This window comes from Cardiocondyla obscurior, linkage group LG09 (genome assembly GCF_019399895.1).
Source record: "Cardiocondyla obscurior isolate alpha-2009 linkage group LG09, Cobs3.1, whole genome shotgun sequence".
NCBI lineage: Eukaryota > Metazoa > Arthropoda > Insecta > Hymenoptera > Formicidae > Cardiocondyla > Cardiocondyla obscurior.
Genome location: NC_091872.1, coordinates 5,545,050 through 5,560,719, shown reverse-complemented (window position 1 = coordinate 5,560,719; position 15,670 = coordinate 5,545,050). Strand labels below are relative to the sequence as shown.

Genomic DNA, 15,670 nt, shown 5'->3' with positions numbered 1-15,670 from the left:
GCCGCGATTGTGATGAGCACTATCTTCTAATCGCTTCAGCTTCGATCGCGCCCCGTCCGCACGGCGGATCTCAATTTATCATTGTCCCTTTTGTGTAATTATATTTTTACCTGCCACAACTTTTACTTATTACAACACGCTCTCTTCAAATCGGTTATTCAACTTTAAATCTAATTAATTCCCTTTCTATTTTCTTCGCGATATTGAAACGTCGGCTTAATAAAATATTCACATCTAATATAATCTATAATGTATTTTAAACGGGAAAAAAAACTTCGCTCTTTATCCGAGCAATAAATAAATAAATCAATAAACTCGCTAAAAGTCTGTATTAAAGTATAATAAATTAATGCCTCATCTTCTTTACTTCTTCCTCCCCAAAAATTAATCCAACCTTATTTGTTTTTCATTTAAAGTTGAAATTGGTTACGAGTAGGAGATTAAATTAGTGTTAGGTTGATGTTTCGAGGCCTGTGTGCGTGGAAGACGGCGCAATGCTCAAAATTTAAAAAAAAAAAATTGAATCTATTCTTCTCAACAAACATTTAATGCAAATGACATTTAGAAGGCTGTATTAATTAGTAAAAAAATACAAGCAACGATAAGGCAGAAGGGCTCGTGTAGAAACGTCGGAAGGGAAAGTTCTCCTTATTAAACTTATTATCAAAACCACATTAGAATTTAACTTTAATGCGCTGTATTCTTTACAGCATTCGCGTCGGCGACAAAAGGGTTAAAGTTGCTATGGAAACTCTAAGCGAGACAAAATGAAGAAGCGGCCGAGAACGGGCTGCTTAATATCGAGTTACTGAAAGTCGGGGAGAACTGCCGAAGTCATCGCGGAGAATTGTACGAACGGCAGTGCCATGAGAATAACCCGAGCCCTTTGTAATGTAATTGCATGATAAGGACGAACTTATTCGCAATAACGGAAGAAGACGCGAAAGAGCCGGGTCTCGAATTACCGATAGATTACAATGATCTCCGAGATAAGAGGCGGAGAGACGAAGAATTACTTGAGCTACGAACGATTCGCGCGGCTACGTAGCACGAAAACCTTATGGATTTTTAATTATATCTTAATTATGCATAACGTAATTTCATCTATATTACACGCTCAAAGTCTCCTTGGCGTAACTTAATATCGCAAGAGAGAACATTTTAATTGAAATAATTGGAATTATTGCGCGCGTTGACGTGAAATTAACGATATATACATAAACTACTGCTGTCGAGTATAATTTGACTAATATCGTCGTAATTGCAAAGGGAGCGCGGGAGTAATTGGAAACCGAAAATAAATAATTTCCGCCGAAGCGTGACAAATTAATAAGCGCTCGACGTCCTTCACATCGTAAATGCGTGCACACGCTGAAGGATCCCGGGCGATCTCGTAACACGCTGACGTCTTTCCATTCCCATTCTTTCTGCAGCCGATCGCTTTTATCTTCGCATCGGAATCATGCCGCGACGGAACGTGATAAAGCGCGTTTCGCGCGAGGAAGGGTTCTTTGTCCGACGAGCGATGCATTATTTGTGCGCCTATCGATCTTCGGCCGTGAGGAGATCTTCCTCCGCCAGTATACAGCTCGTTCGACGAATCGGCGATAAACGTAAATCCCTCTTGCCGAAGCCGGGGCTCGGCCCTACCGAAGGGAAGCCACGTACTTAACCTCCGATCGGCGGTAATATTGTAAACCTGCTCGGAATCTTAAATTACCCTGAAACTTTCAGTGGATCGGACACCTCCCGGCGAGCAGCGTCCTTTGTGCCTTCGCAATGAATATAAAAGATTCATATATTAAAGCATTTACTATTTACACGTCTGCGCGATAATTACAACGATCAGGTTTAACGCAAAAATTAAAACGCAAATTAGGTTGTTAAAAGATATAAACGGGAGTAAACTAATTCGCGCCGGTAAATGTAGACGTCTGCACGGCGGTGTAGTTACAGAGCTACGAACGGGAGAATGTAACTCTTACAGGAGTTCTATTTACTTGTACTTGGAAGAGACGGCAGGTAAAAGTTGAAACTTTACGCCATTCGTCACACTGTCGTGTAGATAATTACAATGCCTACTTAACAAACAATATATAGTTTAATTAAATAAATTTCTGAAAATATGAATTATTTTTATATGTTACGATTACTGTAAGCAAGTGCACCAGAAATTCATGCCCTTTCGGCCCGAAGAGTTTTGCTTACGCGTGACGAGAACGAAACAATTTATATACTTATTACGGCGAGGTAAAATCACGATCGCGACGGGCTTCGGACAGTTAAATGTCCTCATTTCGCATAAGAAAACATTCGTTTTCTTCGGCCCGAGTGAGTTTCACCGCCCGGGCGCGGCAGTTAGTTTCCCGAGAACGGCATTAGGAAGATTAAAGGACAATTCGGTCCTCATTGCGAAGGGATTAAAATCACTCTCGAGACTCCGAGTTTCCCTCACCTGCAACGCGGCGTTGATTCCCTTCCTCGTCTTGTAGATGCGGTGGAGGCAGCGCTCGCGATCGCGAACGAATTAGCATAATCCCGCCGCTCTCTCGCAGAATCGACGAATGCGGGAAATCGGCGCACGCACGTGAATCTTGCGACGCGAACAAAGAGACAATTAGACACATTGATTCGCCCAGGCTTAACGGTTACCTTAGATCAATCACTTTTAATGATCACTTTTAACGATTTTCAACGGGCCGAATCACGAGGGATAAAATTATTTAAAGTGCCCGATCAGACTTTCTTGTCGTAAAGAAACGACTCGCGTCTTTGCTCTATTTTTCTTGCAAGCGTACGCTATAAGATTGACAGGCGAAAAAAGAGCTCGAACGAGAACGCCGTTCGACGGTGCCGATATCTTATTCCGATACTGTCTCCAAGCAGGCCGGGGATCGAGGCCGATCAGTCGCGATAGGGTCTCGTGGAAACGTTGCGCGCGAGTTTGTACTCCTCGAGGAGTCGACGAGAATTCAATGGACCTCAATAAAACTCAATGGAGGCTGTAAACGTGTCGAGCCGTAAAATAAGGCGTCTTATTAACAGCGCCCGCGCCGACGCACGATTTACCTCGATCTTTATCGGCGATCATCCAGCCACCCGGCAAATTTACGAAGAGCGAAAGTAGATCTCAGGGGATCGTCCCGAAATATTAAGCTCGCGAGATCGCGTTAAAGCAAGACTGTTTCACATTTTGCCGTTTTGCCGACTGATCCGCAGACTAAGTTCGTAGGTTTCGCAGATTCCGTTGGCTAAGTCGGTGAAGCTAACTTTCAACTCGCAAATCAGACTTGTCATCCGAGAAATAAGAATTGAAGCCGGATGTGTGCCCGCAAGTCAGATTGAGAATATAAATCCGCGGATAAAAAGGAGACAGAGAAAAGGCATGCAACGTAGATACTCTTACTCTATCGAATGCCTTAATCTTGAATAAAGAACGAGCGAGAAAGAGCTGTCCCGAAGCAAGGAGAAAGAGAAGGAAATTATGGTTGGTAGCCACCAAACGTACCGAAATACTTGAGTGAAACCGACGGGGAAAAGCCCCGAGAGAATAGAAACATATCACTTTCCTAAGGACAGACAGTAAGAATTTCGACTGTGCAATGTCGAGGAAATGGCAAGAAAAATAAGAGAACTGCATATATATAAGGTATTTGAAAAGTCTCACATTAATATTAAATAAGAAAGTCTTGAACATTAATTTTGGAAATTATAAAAGTGTCTACCTTATATCTATATATAAAAGAGAATGTATTATTTATTATTTTATGACGCGTTGTTTCCGAATCTCATAAATGTATAAGTCTGCATTTCTCCAAAAAAAAAAAAAAAAAAGATTTCTATTTCTTTCGATGTAAAAATTTTAGAGCAATTAATTTGTCAGGCCAAAGAAATCGCACGTCGGAATTTAAAATCATCGCGTTTCGTCGTTTTAATAAAAGAGTAAATGAAGTCAGAATGTAGAGCGCCGTTGTCTCGACCACAGTCTTGAGATGAAGGGTAAAATTACAGTCGACAATAAACAGGCGCGATCAGGGTTCGCACAGAAAGGCTTGAGAATGGAGGACGAGAGAAGCGCGGGATTAGATATTACTCGGTGCCGGGGTCGCTCGCCAACTGGCTTTGATATATTACCGAGTGATAATCCTATCTGCGCGCAAAGCCAGGACACAACGATATAACCAGAGCAACTGGATGCTGCCATGTCGACTCCATTGCACTTACAATATGTATCCAAGCCGCCTGTGCCGGCAAGAGCACGAGTTCTGTCTAAGGCGCTTATAGAGCGTAGAAATAAGCGCGGTCGCCAGAGCACAGTGACGTTTGGTAAGAGGCCGAGATGGAAACCCGCGCTGGCGAAGAACGAACAATTTTGCCGGTGCGATTGCGACGCGATATAATCTCCCGCAATGTATGATAAAACATATTAGATAACGCGAACCGTAATCCGCGAATCCGCCGTTGCAACATGCGACGTCACGGTGAAACCGAAGAGAGCAAACGTCGCATCGCGAACTTGGGGTTCTTTCTCGTTTTATTTTTCAAGGCGACGAATAACGATACGTACAACTACGGTAAATGCATAAGGCATATTTTACATTTCAATTTTCGCGTTTACTTTTTCAGTCATTTATTTAGTTTATTTATTCATCGCGGAGATAAGAGACTCGAAAAAGATATTTAAAAATATTCATAAACTTTTATGAGAAACATTTTTATCACGTTGTCCCGTTTCATGCGTTACAACTTACGTGTGCAGACGTTGCAAAAATATTTTCTTTCTCTTTTTTTTTTTTTTTTTTGTATTGTTTTAACATTTTAGTTAGAAAACACTTACAATGTTTTTTCATACAAAAGCAAAATTTTAATGTACAGAGAAAAAAAATAAAAAAACCATTTTTAATTTATAAAATCTTCGTACTGTTCAATAATTTTATTACATGTATTTAAATTTAAAGGCTGAATAAATTTGAAACTTGTTAATTTTTTTTCAGAAGAATATAAAAAATAATATAATAAATTTATATATATATATAAAAAAAAGCGTAATTTGAAAATTACGTTTGCGCTCTAAAATAAAATTTCCTTCGAGATCGCTATTGCATCTAATAAAATTATCCGCACATAAATTGCCAATCACACTTGGGTGCAGCCTATAGTACGACTTAACAGTTCCTCGATTGCTACCGTATGCGTCGAATTAATAGCACGTTCAACTATGTGCAAAGCTTTGTCCCACATTCCATCGCGCGTCTCAAAGCGAAGAATCGGCGCGTATCGGCGTTGCTGCACAATGCGGGGCTAGAATTGATACCGACCCCACCTCATAGAATGAGATTGTGGTACCCTCAGTGTGCCGTGACCGGGGGAAAAAACGGAGGAAAAAAATACGGAGTTCTCGATACATACCGATGTGTATGGCCATTTGCGGGGGCGCCCCAGGGCCATTCGACAAAATTGCATCCGGAATTTCAATATAGCGCATATCATATTTCAACCTTAAAACGCCGCCAGCGCTGTCCGGGTATTACTTTGAGGGGGCCGTGCTCGTAGAAGCCCGACTTTACTCGCCGATTATAGAGATTCCGACTGCGGTAAGGTGCGCGCAGGTGAAACGCGGTCGAGAAAACCGAGGGGATGCGCAGTCGTTTCCCTTCTCACCCTGTCTCTTTATCTCTTCTCCTCCGCGTATCCTCCTCGCCCTCCTTACCGAAGTGAAGCATCCTGCAGGGGACATTAGATGGTTTTCCCCCGGAATAAATGATCAAAAGGTAACTCCCGGATTAAAGCTGTCGCTCGCCCGGTGACTCGCGCGCGATTACACGCTCCGTTGCGACCCGGATATGTTGCGCTTTTACAAAGCGACTTAATCGAGTTTTCGAAAAAGTCAGCGACGCTATTAATACACGCTCGCTCACCTGCGCGCGCGATTTCGCGCACTTTCGAATTCTTCGTCGGATTTGGAAATAATCCCCGGCTCGGAGAAAGATTAAAAAAGAAAATCAAATTATCTCCGCGCTTAAAAGCCTGAAAGCCAAAAAAGAAAAAAAAAGAAAAAAAAAAAAACTACATTTCGCTCGGTTTCGAGTTGCATATTGTTTAAACTTTCGAAGTATATTCTCATTTTTCTAACGAATAAATATCGAATAAACAGCAAACTCTTACATATTCTTTCTCAAGAATATGTAAAAACCAGGAGCGAATAATTACCAGCAATACTGGATCACGAGGTGCTTGTACCGTCTCGTATTTTTTTTCCCTTCCTTACTCGTCGCGTGCGTTAGGGTAAAGAAAAATTGTCTCGTCCCACGGTTCAAATCGGAGGCGAGAAAGGTGAGAGTAATTAATGTCAGTTCGTTAGGACGGCTTGTACTCACACTGTGGATTTAATTATCAGTGTGGGCAGAAGTAAATGGCAGTCGCAAGGGGAAAAAATGTCGATTTAACGAGGAAGGATAAGCGTGTCGCTATCGAAACGCCCACGACGTACGCCATCAGGTGGAATGACCCTTGGAGCAATTTTCACGTATCCGGCGATCTCTGGGAGCAACGACAGCGTAATATTGTATATTCCCTATTTTTTTTTTTTATATTAATGAAAGATATCATAAACGAGTTTCAAAGCAATCTTCCGGCAAGTGCTCGGCGAAGCGCCGAGACAATTTTCTCCCGAAGTTTACCCGCTCGCGCTTATCGAGAGGCGAGCGCATCTACGAGCAAAAAAAATTCTCATTATGACTTATCCGCGATCGACTACTCCGACTGAAATACTCCCGGATGAGCCGGAAGACGAGCGAAGGTCCACGAAACCGACAATATAATCACCGATGTTTTAATTGAAAACCGGGGAGGCGCAACTCGAGAACGCCGTCGATTTTTCCCCCCTTCGCGAAGCGCGAAAGAAGAGAAGCGAATCCGATACGCGTTAGCGGGATGAGAAACTCGCGATATTCGGTGTCGAATAGACGTCCGGCAGTGATTCATCGCCGTCATGAAAAGAGACGCGCCGGAGTGGCGAAATATGAGCGAGAAATCGGCCGTGTTGGTGGCAACGAAAACATTTATTCGCCAAACGAAATTGGGAGTGAATGGGAGAGATTGACAGGAGTTATACGCCGCGCAAGATCCCGGCTGGACCGACGGGATCCCCGGCGAACGTCCCGGTAATACCGAGTCGTTTATCACGACGTGGCGAATGGAGAGCCACGTGAGATCGCGAGATCGTCGGACAAGCTGCAGAACGGCGGCTACTAAGTTCGCTTGAGTTGCGGTGATTAATCGATAACGAACCCCATATGATACGGACGTCGAGCGCGTTGTCGATGTGCGAAACGACCTTAATCACATTAGTTGATGGGCGACGTGATCGATATATTATGATGGGACAGGTCATTCCGTTTCGTTCGGCTTAACATCACGGCGCGCTGCCCCCGGCGCTCAACGTCATGCTTATCTTGCTCGCGTATCTGCGCGCTACGCTCATATCTACATGCGCATTATCATAATAGAAGCCGAGCTGACTAATTAATCGATCCACCCGGCATCCCCTAATTTCAGTTCGCGCGGCTTCACATTTACGCCGGAACGTACGGAACGAGCTATTCTATTAGACAGATAAACATCGTAATATATTTATAATTACGTTCCGCTGAAAAAAAAAAAACTGCCCGCTCCGCGCGATAAATTTAATAATAAAAAACGCTGCAAGCGTGAAGCGTAAAATTAAGAAAAAAAAAATAAATAAAAAGAAAAAAAAACGAGCACGATTCGGATAATTAATTTATGTGGCTTTCTTTGTTAAATTAATGCCGGCGGAATGTTTTCTCCGCGTTAAGGAAATTTATCATATTTGTGCTCTACTGATCGTATTTGTTCTACCGTTTGTCGCAGTGTGCCATTTACTGCGGGGTGGCGTGGCGGCGATTTTTGGACCGCAGAGCGCGCACACGGCGTCTCACGTCCAGAGCATTTGCGACACCATGGAAATTCCGCACTTGGAAACGCGCTGGGACTACCGGCTTAGGCGGCAGAGCTGCCTCGTCAACCTCTATCCGCATCCCACCACTTTGTCCAAGGTACGTATACACGAACTTCAGCTAGAATAATAGCCTCATTAAAGCGCGGCACCCATCGCGCAAAATCTGCCTCCGTGACCCTTCCCCGTGCCCCGTGAACCCCTTGATACTCGCGGCTGTTTTGCCTTTTGCCTCCGTTGGAGACAAACACGGCCCTTCCGGACTGCCAGATCAACGATCGTTGCTCTGATCAAGGCAATTTCGCCGTTTCGTGCCTCGCATTTTACATCTCCCTGTAATTATAATTGGAACGGCGCGGCAGGAGGAAAGTCAACGACGTCCGAGAGAGGAAATGTTAGCCAAAAACGCCAGAAACAAGAGACGTATCACCGCGATATTAATCGCGATATTAACAAAATTTATCAGAATGCAGTTCGAGTTCAAAGCCTCGTTTATGTTAAGCTAATTAGAAATGTAAACGTAAAACAAACTCGTGCTTTCTATCGCGAAACCGTATCGATTTTGCATTTTTGAGATATAAATGATAATTCTCGCGACCCGGACGCGTTTCGGCTGTATCTGTACGCATCGGGCGCCGCAGCCGCACCGCGGTAGTTCTGAACTCGGTGCAAAAGAACTGAAACTTTTTGAATTTCTCTTAATAAGCGCGAAGTTTCGTAAGGAGCCACGGCTGAAAGCCCCAGTCGCGGGTTTGTATAGCTCTCGGGCTTTTTGGGTTAACGAGAGTTCTCGCTTCTCTACGTTCTCTTCTTTCTCGCTCTTTCCCCTCGGCTTGTTGTTTCATGAATCCCTGCAAGTTCTTTCCTCCGTCCCTCCTCGATATTTGTTACTCGCGGACGCTTGCACCTTGCGACACTGCGTCTTCCTAGCTCGTTCCCACGTCCTCTCAATATTTGCCGCCGGATTTGTCCTCCATTTCCGACGGCCTTTTTATTTATTCTCTGTATAGGATGTGGCAAAATCCCACTCATCGCCCATCGCCGAGGTTTTTCTTTATTTTCGAAAGGACTCGCAAACGGAAAATAAATATCCGCGGCTGCGAGACGCCTTGCGCTTCAAACGAGGGGAACACTCGCGAGAAAGTCGATAAATCCGTCGCTGCGGGCGAATAAAACGCGCGAGCATGTCCCAAAGGAAGCTATAAAAGCCGGCGAAAATGAAATTTCCTTCTGACGCAGACGTCAGAAAACAATTGCGCTTTATTTGTACTTTAAATATGTCTATGTTTAATGACACACGCGTAACTTGGGGAAAGAGAACGAGGCGACTTTAGCAGGATTGTTGCCGGTGGGTGTATCATTTTTTGTCGGAGTTTTTTTTATATATTTTTTTTTATTTATTCCAACTGCGTAAATCCAGAAGAAATAAGACACGATCAAAAAGTCGGATATGTCTACGTGACGATTTCCCTGAAGTCTTTTACGGATTTCGTATGAAATATTGATGACTAGATAATAATTTACGGTCGCGTAGGTTGGCTTTGACATCCTCGATCAAAGGGTTTTCAGCATTGGTGCACAGAGAACACAATTTAAAGGACGCATACCTAAAGCTGCTCGCTCTCTTCTCCCGTTTTCGTTCTGTCCCATTCTTTTTCTCTTATCGGAGTAAGAATTTCAATTAGAATCCGCTCGCGTGTCGCGTCACTGAGTTTCGAGCATTTGTTAAAAAGCACCAATTTTTATGTTTCCATTTCAGTAGCAAAAAAAAGTATTCCGATACTCTCAACGTTATCGACGCAGTTCTAATTACGATATTACAGTGAATAATTTATAAACGTTATTTCTTATTATTTTATTACTTGATTAATTAAAGGAAAGAAATTATTTCTAGTAAATTTTTCTCATAGAGATTTTTCTTTCGTATTAAAATAATTAATACGTCCGAACTGATCTGACGACAATCAATCGAAATAGATACATCTTTTTACACGGGAAAACTCGCGTAAGATTCATGCTCGAACTCAGTTCCTTAATTTGCGAAATCCAATGCTCGCGCAATGAAATGTGAGCGCGCGGGAGATTGGAGGACATAAAGAAGGCGGGGGAGAGAAAAAGGCGTTTAATAAGCTTTTCGCGTTCTGAAAGTGATAAACATCAGGTTTCCTCAGTCTCAGGTTTCCATTGTGAGTCCGGTAAACCGAAGGGAAGTAGCTTACGTCGTCAGTTATTTCACGGTGTTAGAGCAGGGGTTGGTTTTCTCTCGCCCGAGTTCTTTTCTCAACGGAGTCCCGCTATTTCCAGCGGGCAAAAATGCAAAATTCACTAGGAGAGCGACGGCGTTCTGATTAGAGTACTCGACAGAGGGAAAGAAAAATCGAAAAAAGACAGGGCGAGGTCGGGAGAAACGCCGGCGTCGATTCCGTCAAACGAGCGACAGCCTCATTCAGTCAACTCGACGACGGAAATATTTTACTTTCCGGTACCATCTTATGCGTAGTTCAAAGGAACCGAAGACGATTGCAGGCAGTAGAAAAGTGAAGGGAAAAGAGGCACGACCGGCGAGTCTCTTTGATTCGCGGCGGGTGAACTGCGGCGATAACTTTAATACTCTTCGCGCCTTGATTTTTCGCAAAACGACAACAAATTACTATCGTAACTGGCGTATTATTCTAATAAAATAAAAATAATTTCTGTTTATAAAAAGCATCAAGTGCGAGTGTTAAGATTCTTTTAAATTTGTATATAAAATAAACGTTCAATTAACTTCAAAAAATTTTTTTCATGTAAAAATTATTTGTAACAGTTCGTAGTAAAATGGTGGTTAATATTTCTCAATTATTTTCGTATTCCATGTGCTTCTGAACATGATACTTCAATTATTACATTCAAACATGAAGACGAATCTATTCAATCTCGCTTTGAACTTTCGGACAGTTCGCATTGTCCATGTCGAAATCGAATTGCCAGGTATTTCGATTCGCATTCCTGTGCGCGGGCGTAGACTGCCCCTTCCAGCGTACTATTTTCTTCTACTCTAACGAAATGAAAGTATTTTTCGAAAGCCGTCAGAGCGAATATTCTAAAAGCTAAATAAAATTATTTCTTTCTTAACAAAGAAAAAAAAAAGTAAACGTTTAAAAATTATTTAAAGTTTATGATTATAAAAAGATTCGTTTAGAATTATGAAAAAAAAATTCCCCTAAAGATTTTAATCATTCCGATTAATTCGACATAATCAAAGACATTTTATTTTCCACCTAAATAAAATCTTGACTCAAGCCTCGTTTAATTTTCAACTTGAAACGATAAAGCGGCATTGATCACTTTGTTCACAAGATAATCGGTATTATGATGATGTAGCGGGCGATATGTTGGTGTTAATGAACTGCGAGGAGCACAACTGCCATTACCGCGGCAATGATTTAACGATCTTCCTCGTGGCCGATAATGGGCCGGCTTCTGTGCTCTCATGGTCGTCGGACCAGCAGCCGGTGTGGCCGGATCGGTCGAATCAGCCGCTATGTTGCTGTTGGAATTCAATTCGTACTACTGTTTCCTAATCGAGCCTTTGCTCATTGCGCCGTGCCTGTTTGTCCAGATCATACTGGTACCACCATGAAGCCTTGAGAACAATCCTACGAAATCTTGAAGAAAACATTTAACGCCGTGTCGACATTGACTTTATTTATACGTACTTTGAACGGATCTATTTTTTAATCGGCTATTTTCGAATTATTTGCATAACAAAATCACAATAAATTAATTTATTTTAAATAATTCGGTCGTTTTAATTAAAAAATTATTTGACAATTTATTTAATTAATTGACATCTCACTCATTTGTTTGTTTTATTGTTATATCTATCTCTAATCTAAACGATTGATAAAAACCCACTCGATTCCGCTAGTGCAATATTCAACGATCGAATGCGCACTTTCGTCTCGCAGCAAAGTGTATCTATCGCTTCTCCCTCGCCTTCTGGGCGCTACGGACAAGTCAAGAATTTGCTTCATGGATGTACTTCGAAACGAACGTTTATTTCTAGTAAGGGGAGGAGGTCTGGGTTACTAATCAATGTCATTCAGCGAAACCACGTACAGGCAACGCGATTGAAAGCCGATTGCACCCCCTTTTCTCACCCTCTCTCCTTCCGTATCGCGCCGATTAGCTATTTACTTCCGTTTCCTCTTTCGCAGGATTTTCTTCGCGCTCGTTTGGCAATCGCTCGTAATGCCGACCGCATCTCTTTTCGTTTCCGCCGCCTTCTTCACCGAGAAAGACGGCGGTAAATGGATTGCATTCCCCGCGCACTCGTCTCTGACGCGGTGATGAGCGCTCGTCGGCACTGATACGTGATAACGATCAAGCTCGCGAACTTCTGACTAATCGACTCAGCCGCGATGTACGCGAGCTGTTCTCAATTTCTCTTAGAACCTAAAGTCAATTACGATTTATAAGATAATGATTAATGCATTAAAAAAAAAAAAAAAAAAACTAAAAATTAAAACACCAGCTTGATTCTTTCAATTTGTCAGATTACATCGCTATTATTAATTTCAGATTGTTCGTTGTCATCGGCGTTAAAAAAAAAATCTGTTTGTGTTTTTTTTTTTTAATAATTGATTCAAATTAAAGAGTCTCGAAATCAAGATAAAAGACCGATAGAAATTATTAACGTGATATCTCTGCAATTATTTCTACAGAATCGGTCTTCGGTGAAACTCACCCGCAATATATTACGAACATTATTTCCGGGGAGAGCGTGGAGCGATGCGCTTTATTGAAGGGACGCCCGGAAACGGGGGTGAGAGTAGGGGGTAAGACGATCGTCAAGAAATGTAGACGCAATATCGTACACGACGACGCGCGGACGTGGAATACGGTACCGTCGACCGAGGCGGTTGTATTACGCCGGAAGTGAGTAACTCCGTTGCGTCTGGCACGTCAGACGTAATCTCGTTTCGCGTTCGAGGGGAGAACAAGCGTAATCGAGAGAGAGAGAGAGAGAGATAGAGAGAGAAAGGCAGCGGGCCACATTCAGGGAGATTATCCGCCGCTCGCGGTGGACTAAGCCTCTTGTTGCCGCGAGTTTCATCGCTCGTAATCGACGTTTCACCTTCGCAACCCGCCGTTACGCGGGCAATTTCGACGTCGACAGCGGCACTCGGAAACACGGCGACGAGCGAAGGCGACACGTGGCCTCCGGGGATGCATTATTTACGAGTGCATTAAATGGAATTATATTAGAGGCGAGATTAAGAGCGCCGATTTCGCCTCCCCTCGCTAATGCACGCCGGGAACTTCAAATGAGAGATGACGCGCGAAAGAAAGAACCGCCGCTCGTCGCGAATGACGCTCGAAGTAGTCGGACGAGAAGAGAACTTGACCGAAAATTCGTCGGTGAATTTCAATCGATCATCGTGCTCGCGTTCTGCGATTTTCGTTATATTTATTTTGGCAAATTTTTTTTTCCATTCCCGCGTCTATTGCACAATTCATCCTGCACTTGTACATCACCCGGCGTAAAATACGGAATTTGCGTGCTTGGATAAAAACGATTTTGCCCTCAAGTGAGCTTCAACGGTCGGGCATGATACGAGATACGATTAATTAATTTACTGGCCGTATCGCCGGCCGGAATTGCCGCCGCGAGTGTCCTCGATATTAATTATTCCGACGAGGGTTATTACAGCGGGTGTAGTTTTATTTGTTGTTACCGTGCGCGATAAGCTGCGCGCGCTGTGAGAAATTCGAGCCAACGATGAAATTTCCGCGGTACAACGGTACGTTACAGCAACGGCGAGCAAAAAGCACGGCGCGACGATCGCGCTAGATTTTGTATGCGTACATTGTAAGCGAAATTTAATAGAAATTCGTTTGAGGCATGGCCGAGTGGAATTAACTAATGCCGACAATTCGGGGGAGAAAGAAAGAGGATTCACGTTAGCATCGGCGGATAATTTTATTTCTCGCGTACGTATTCCCTTTTTATTCCATTACAAATATTATACTACACGTAATTTGCAATTTTAACACAATGTAATACATCCAGACGCAGCACGGATATCCATCGCGATGTTGATCTATGCACATTCATGGCATAAAGATGATACGCGAAGATAATATATATGAAACTTGAAATAGAATGTTAAACTAGGTGCAAAAGTTCCTGGTCCTGTTACGTTTACATGTTAGAAAAATTAATAATTAAATTTCTCTTATTAATTAAAGCGCAAAGTAAATGAACCTTTAATTTACAATCGAGCTAATTAAAAATTGATTCATTAAATTAATTCGGGGTGTATCTCTCGCACGCAAAAAGCGATATTTTATATAATTATTGGTTTAATAATAACGTTTAAGAAAAATATTATAGAATAACTGAGGTAAATTAAATAAAAATATAATATATGTGCTCTAGTAGTGAGGTTTTATAGCACGTAATGTTAAATAATGCAAATAATAACAATTGCGCGTCCATTTATCGTTTAAAAAGCGCTTGAAAGTTATGAATAAACGGTCAAAATAACGTAAAATCGAAATTGAAAGTGGTTTCTCGCGCAAGGATTAATGCTAATTGTACATTCTATATGTAAATTTCGTCATCAACTATTATAATATGCTATGGTAATCGGCTGTATCGAAATTTGATTCATAGTCATAATGGCATGATTTAATACGTGAACTATTCCTCTATTGTACTGAAATAATGCATCGCGATACAATGCACAGAATGCATTCTAGTTTCGCATGACATGCTGCACTTGATCACTTTATTTAATTTAAGTGGGCTTTTACGAATGCGTCATTAGATATTACTTTTGCAAAGTTCAAAGATCTGCATTCGAATATCCTTCTTTTATTATCCCTCCGATTAAAGTTTCCTTTCACCCAATATATAAAAAAAAAAATTTTCGATTTTTTACACAGTCTTATTAAATTTACGAAATTTTTATTCGTTTATTTCTTTCGCATTTCTGCCGCGAGAAATTGACTGCGAAACCGTGAAACCAACAAATTATCCCGGTAAATCTTTTCCCTTCAGAAAACTATAAAATACATTTGGACTTCATTTATTTGTTCTCATAATTCGGAACACGCTATCTTTATACTGTAGATATACATTAAGCGCCTTAGCGTCTGAATCCCACGTCGGAACGAATATTGGGATTTATTCTGAGATGAGAGCGAGCGAGACTTTTTTTTGAAAATAAAGAAGATAAAAAAAAAAAAAAACAACATCCCGAGAAGGGAAGGAACAAAAAGATTTCGGTTACGCGGACTGCTTGAGTCTCGGCTGGCTAGAAAAATCATACGAGCTCGGAGCACAGACGGATGTACTACCTTCCTTTTGAGATCTTGTTACAGAGAGTACGTCCGCAAGCGGTTCGTTAGTCGCGCTGCCACGGGTAACTACTACTTTACGTAGATCTTACGCGTGTAAGAACTCAATGGGACAGCGGAGCCCTTTGCACGCGTAAAAACCTAAAGAATGAAGCGTTTAAGAACTGTTGATTGGACCGCGCTCATATAAAAATAATAAGTAAAATGAACGAACCCGGGCGTATGACAAATTAAAACCTGAAGCGTAGCCGTGGCGGGCGAGAGCCGGGCTGAAAAGATTTTGCCGCGCGTCCCGCTCGGTCCAGCTGGCAGAGGAAAAAAGGAATCGCACAAGCTCGCAACAAAGAC

The 15,670-nt window shown here is 42.2% G+C and overlaps 1 protein-coding gene across 3 annotated transcripts in view; it reads left to right on the top strand.

The window, feature by feature from the left end:
* Positions 1 to 15,670, top strand: part of Kair1d (Kainate-type ionotropic glutamate receptor subunit 1D) — a 173,738-nt gene that overhangs the window by 99,836 nt on the left and 58,232 nt on the right. For all 3 annotated transcript variants that reach the window (XM_070661437.1, XM_070661436.1, XM_070661434.1), the window contains exon 4: positions 7,891 to 8,075. In XM_070661437.1, the coding sequence (XP_070517538.1) occupies positions 7,891 to 8,075 (185 nt within the window). The remainder of the gene's footprint in view (positions 1 to 7,890; positions 8,076 to 15,670) is intronic.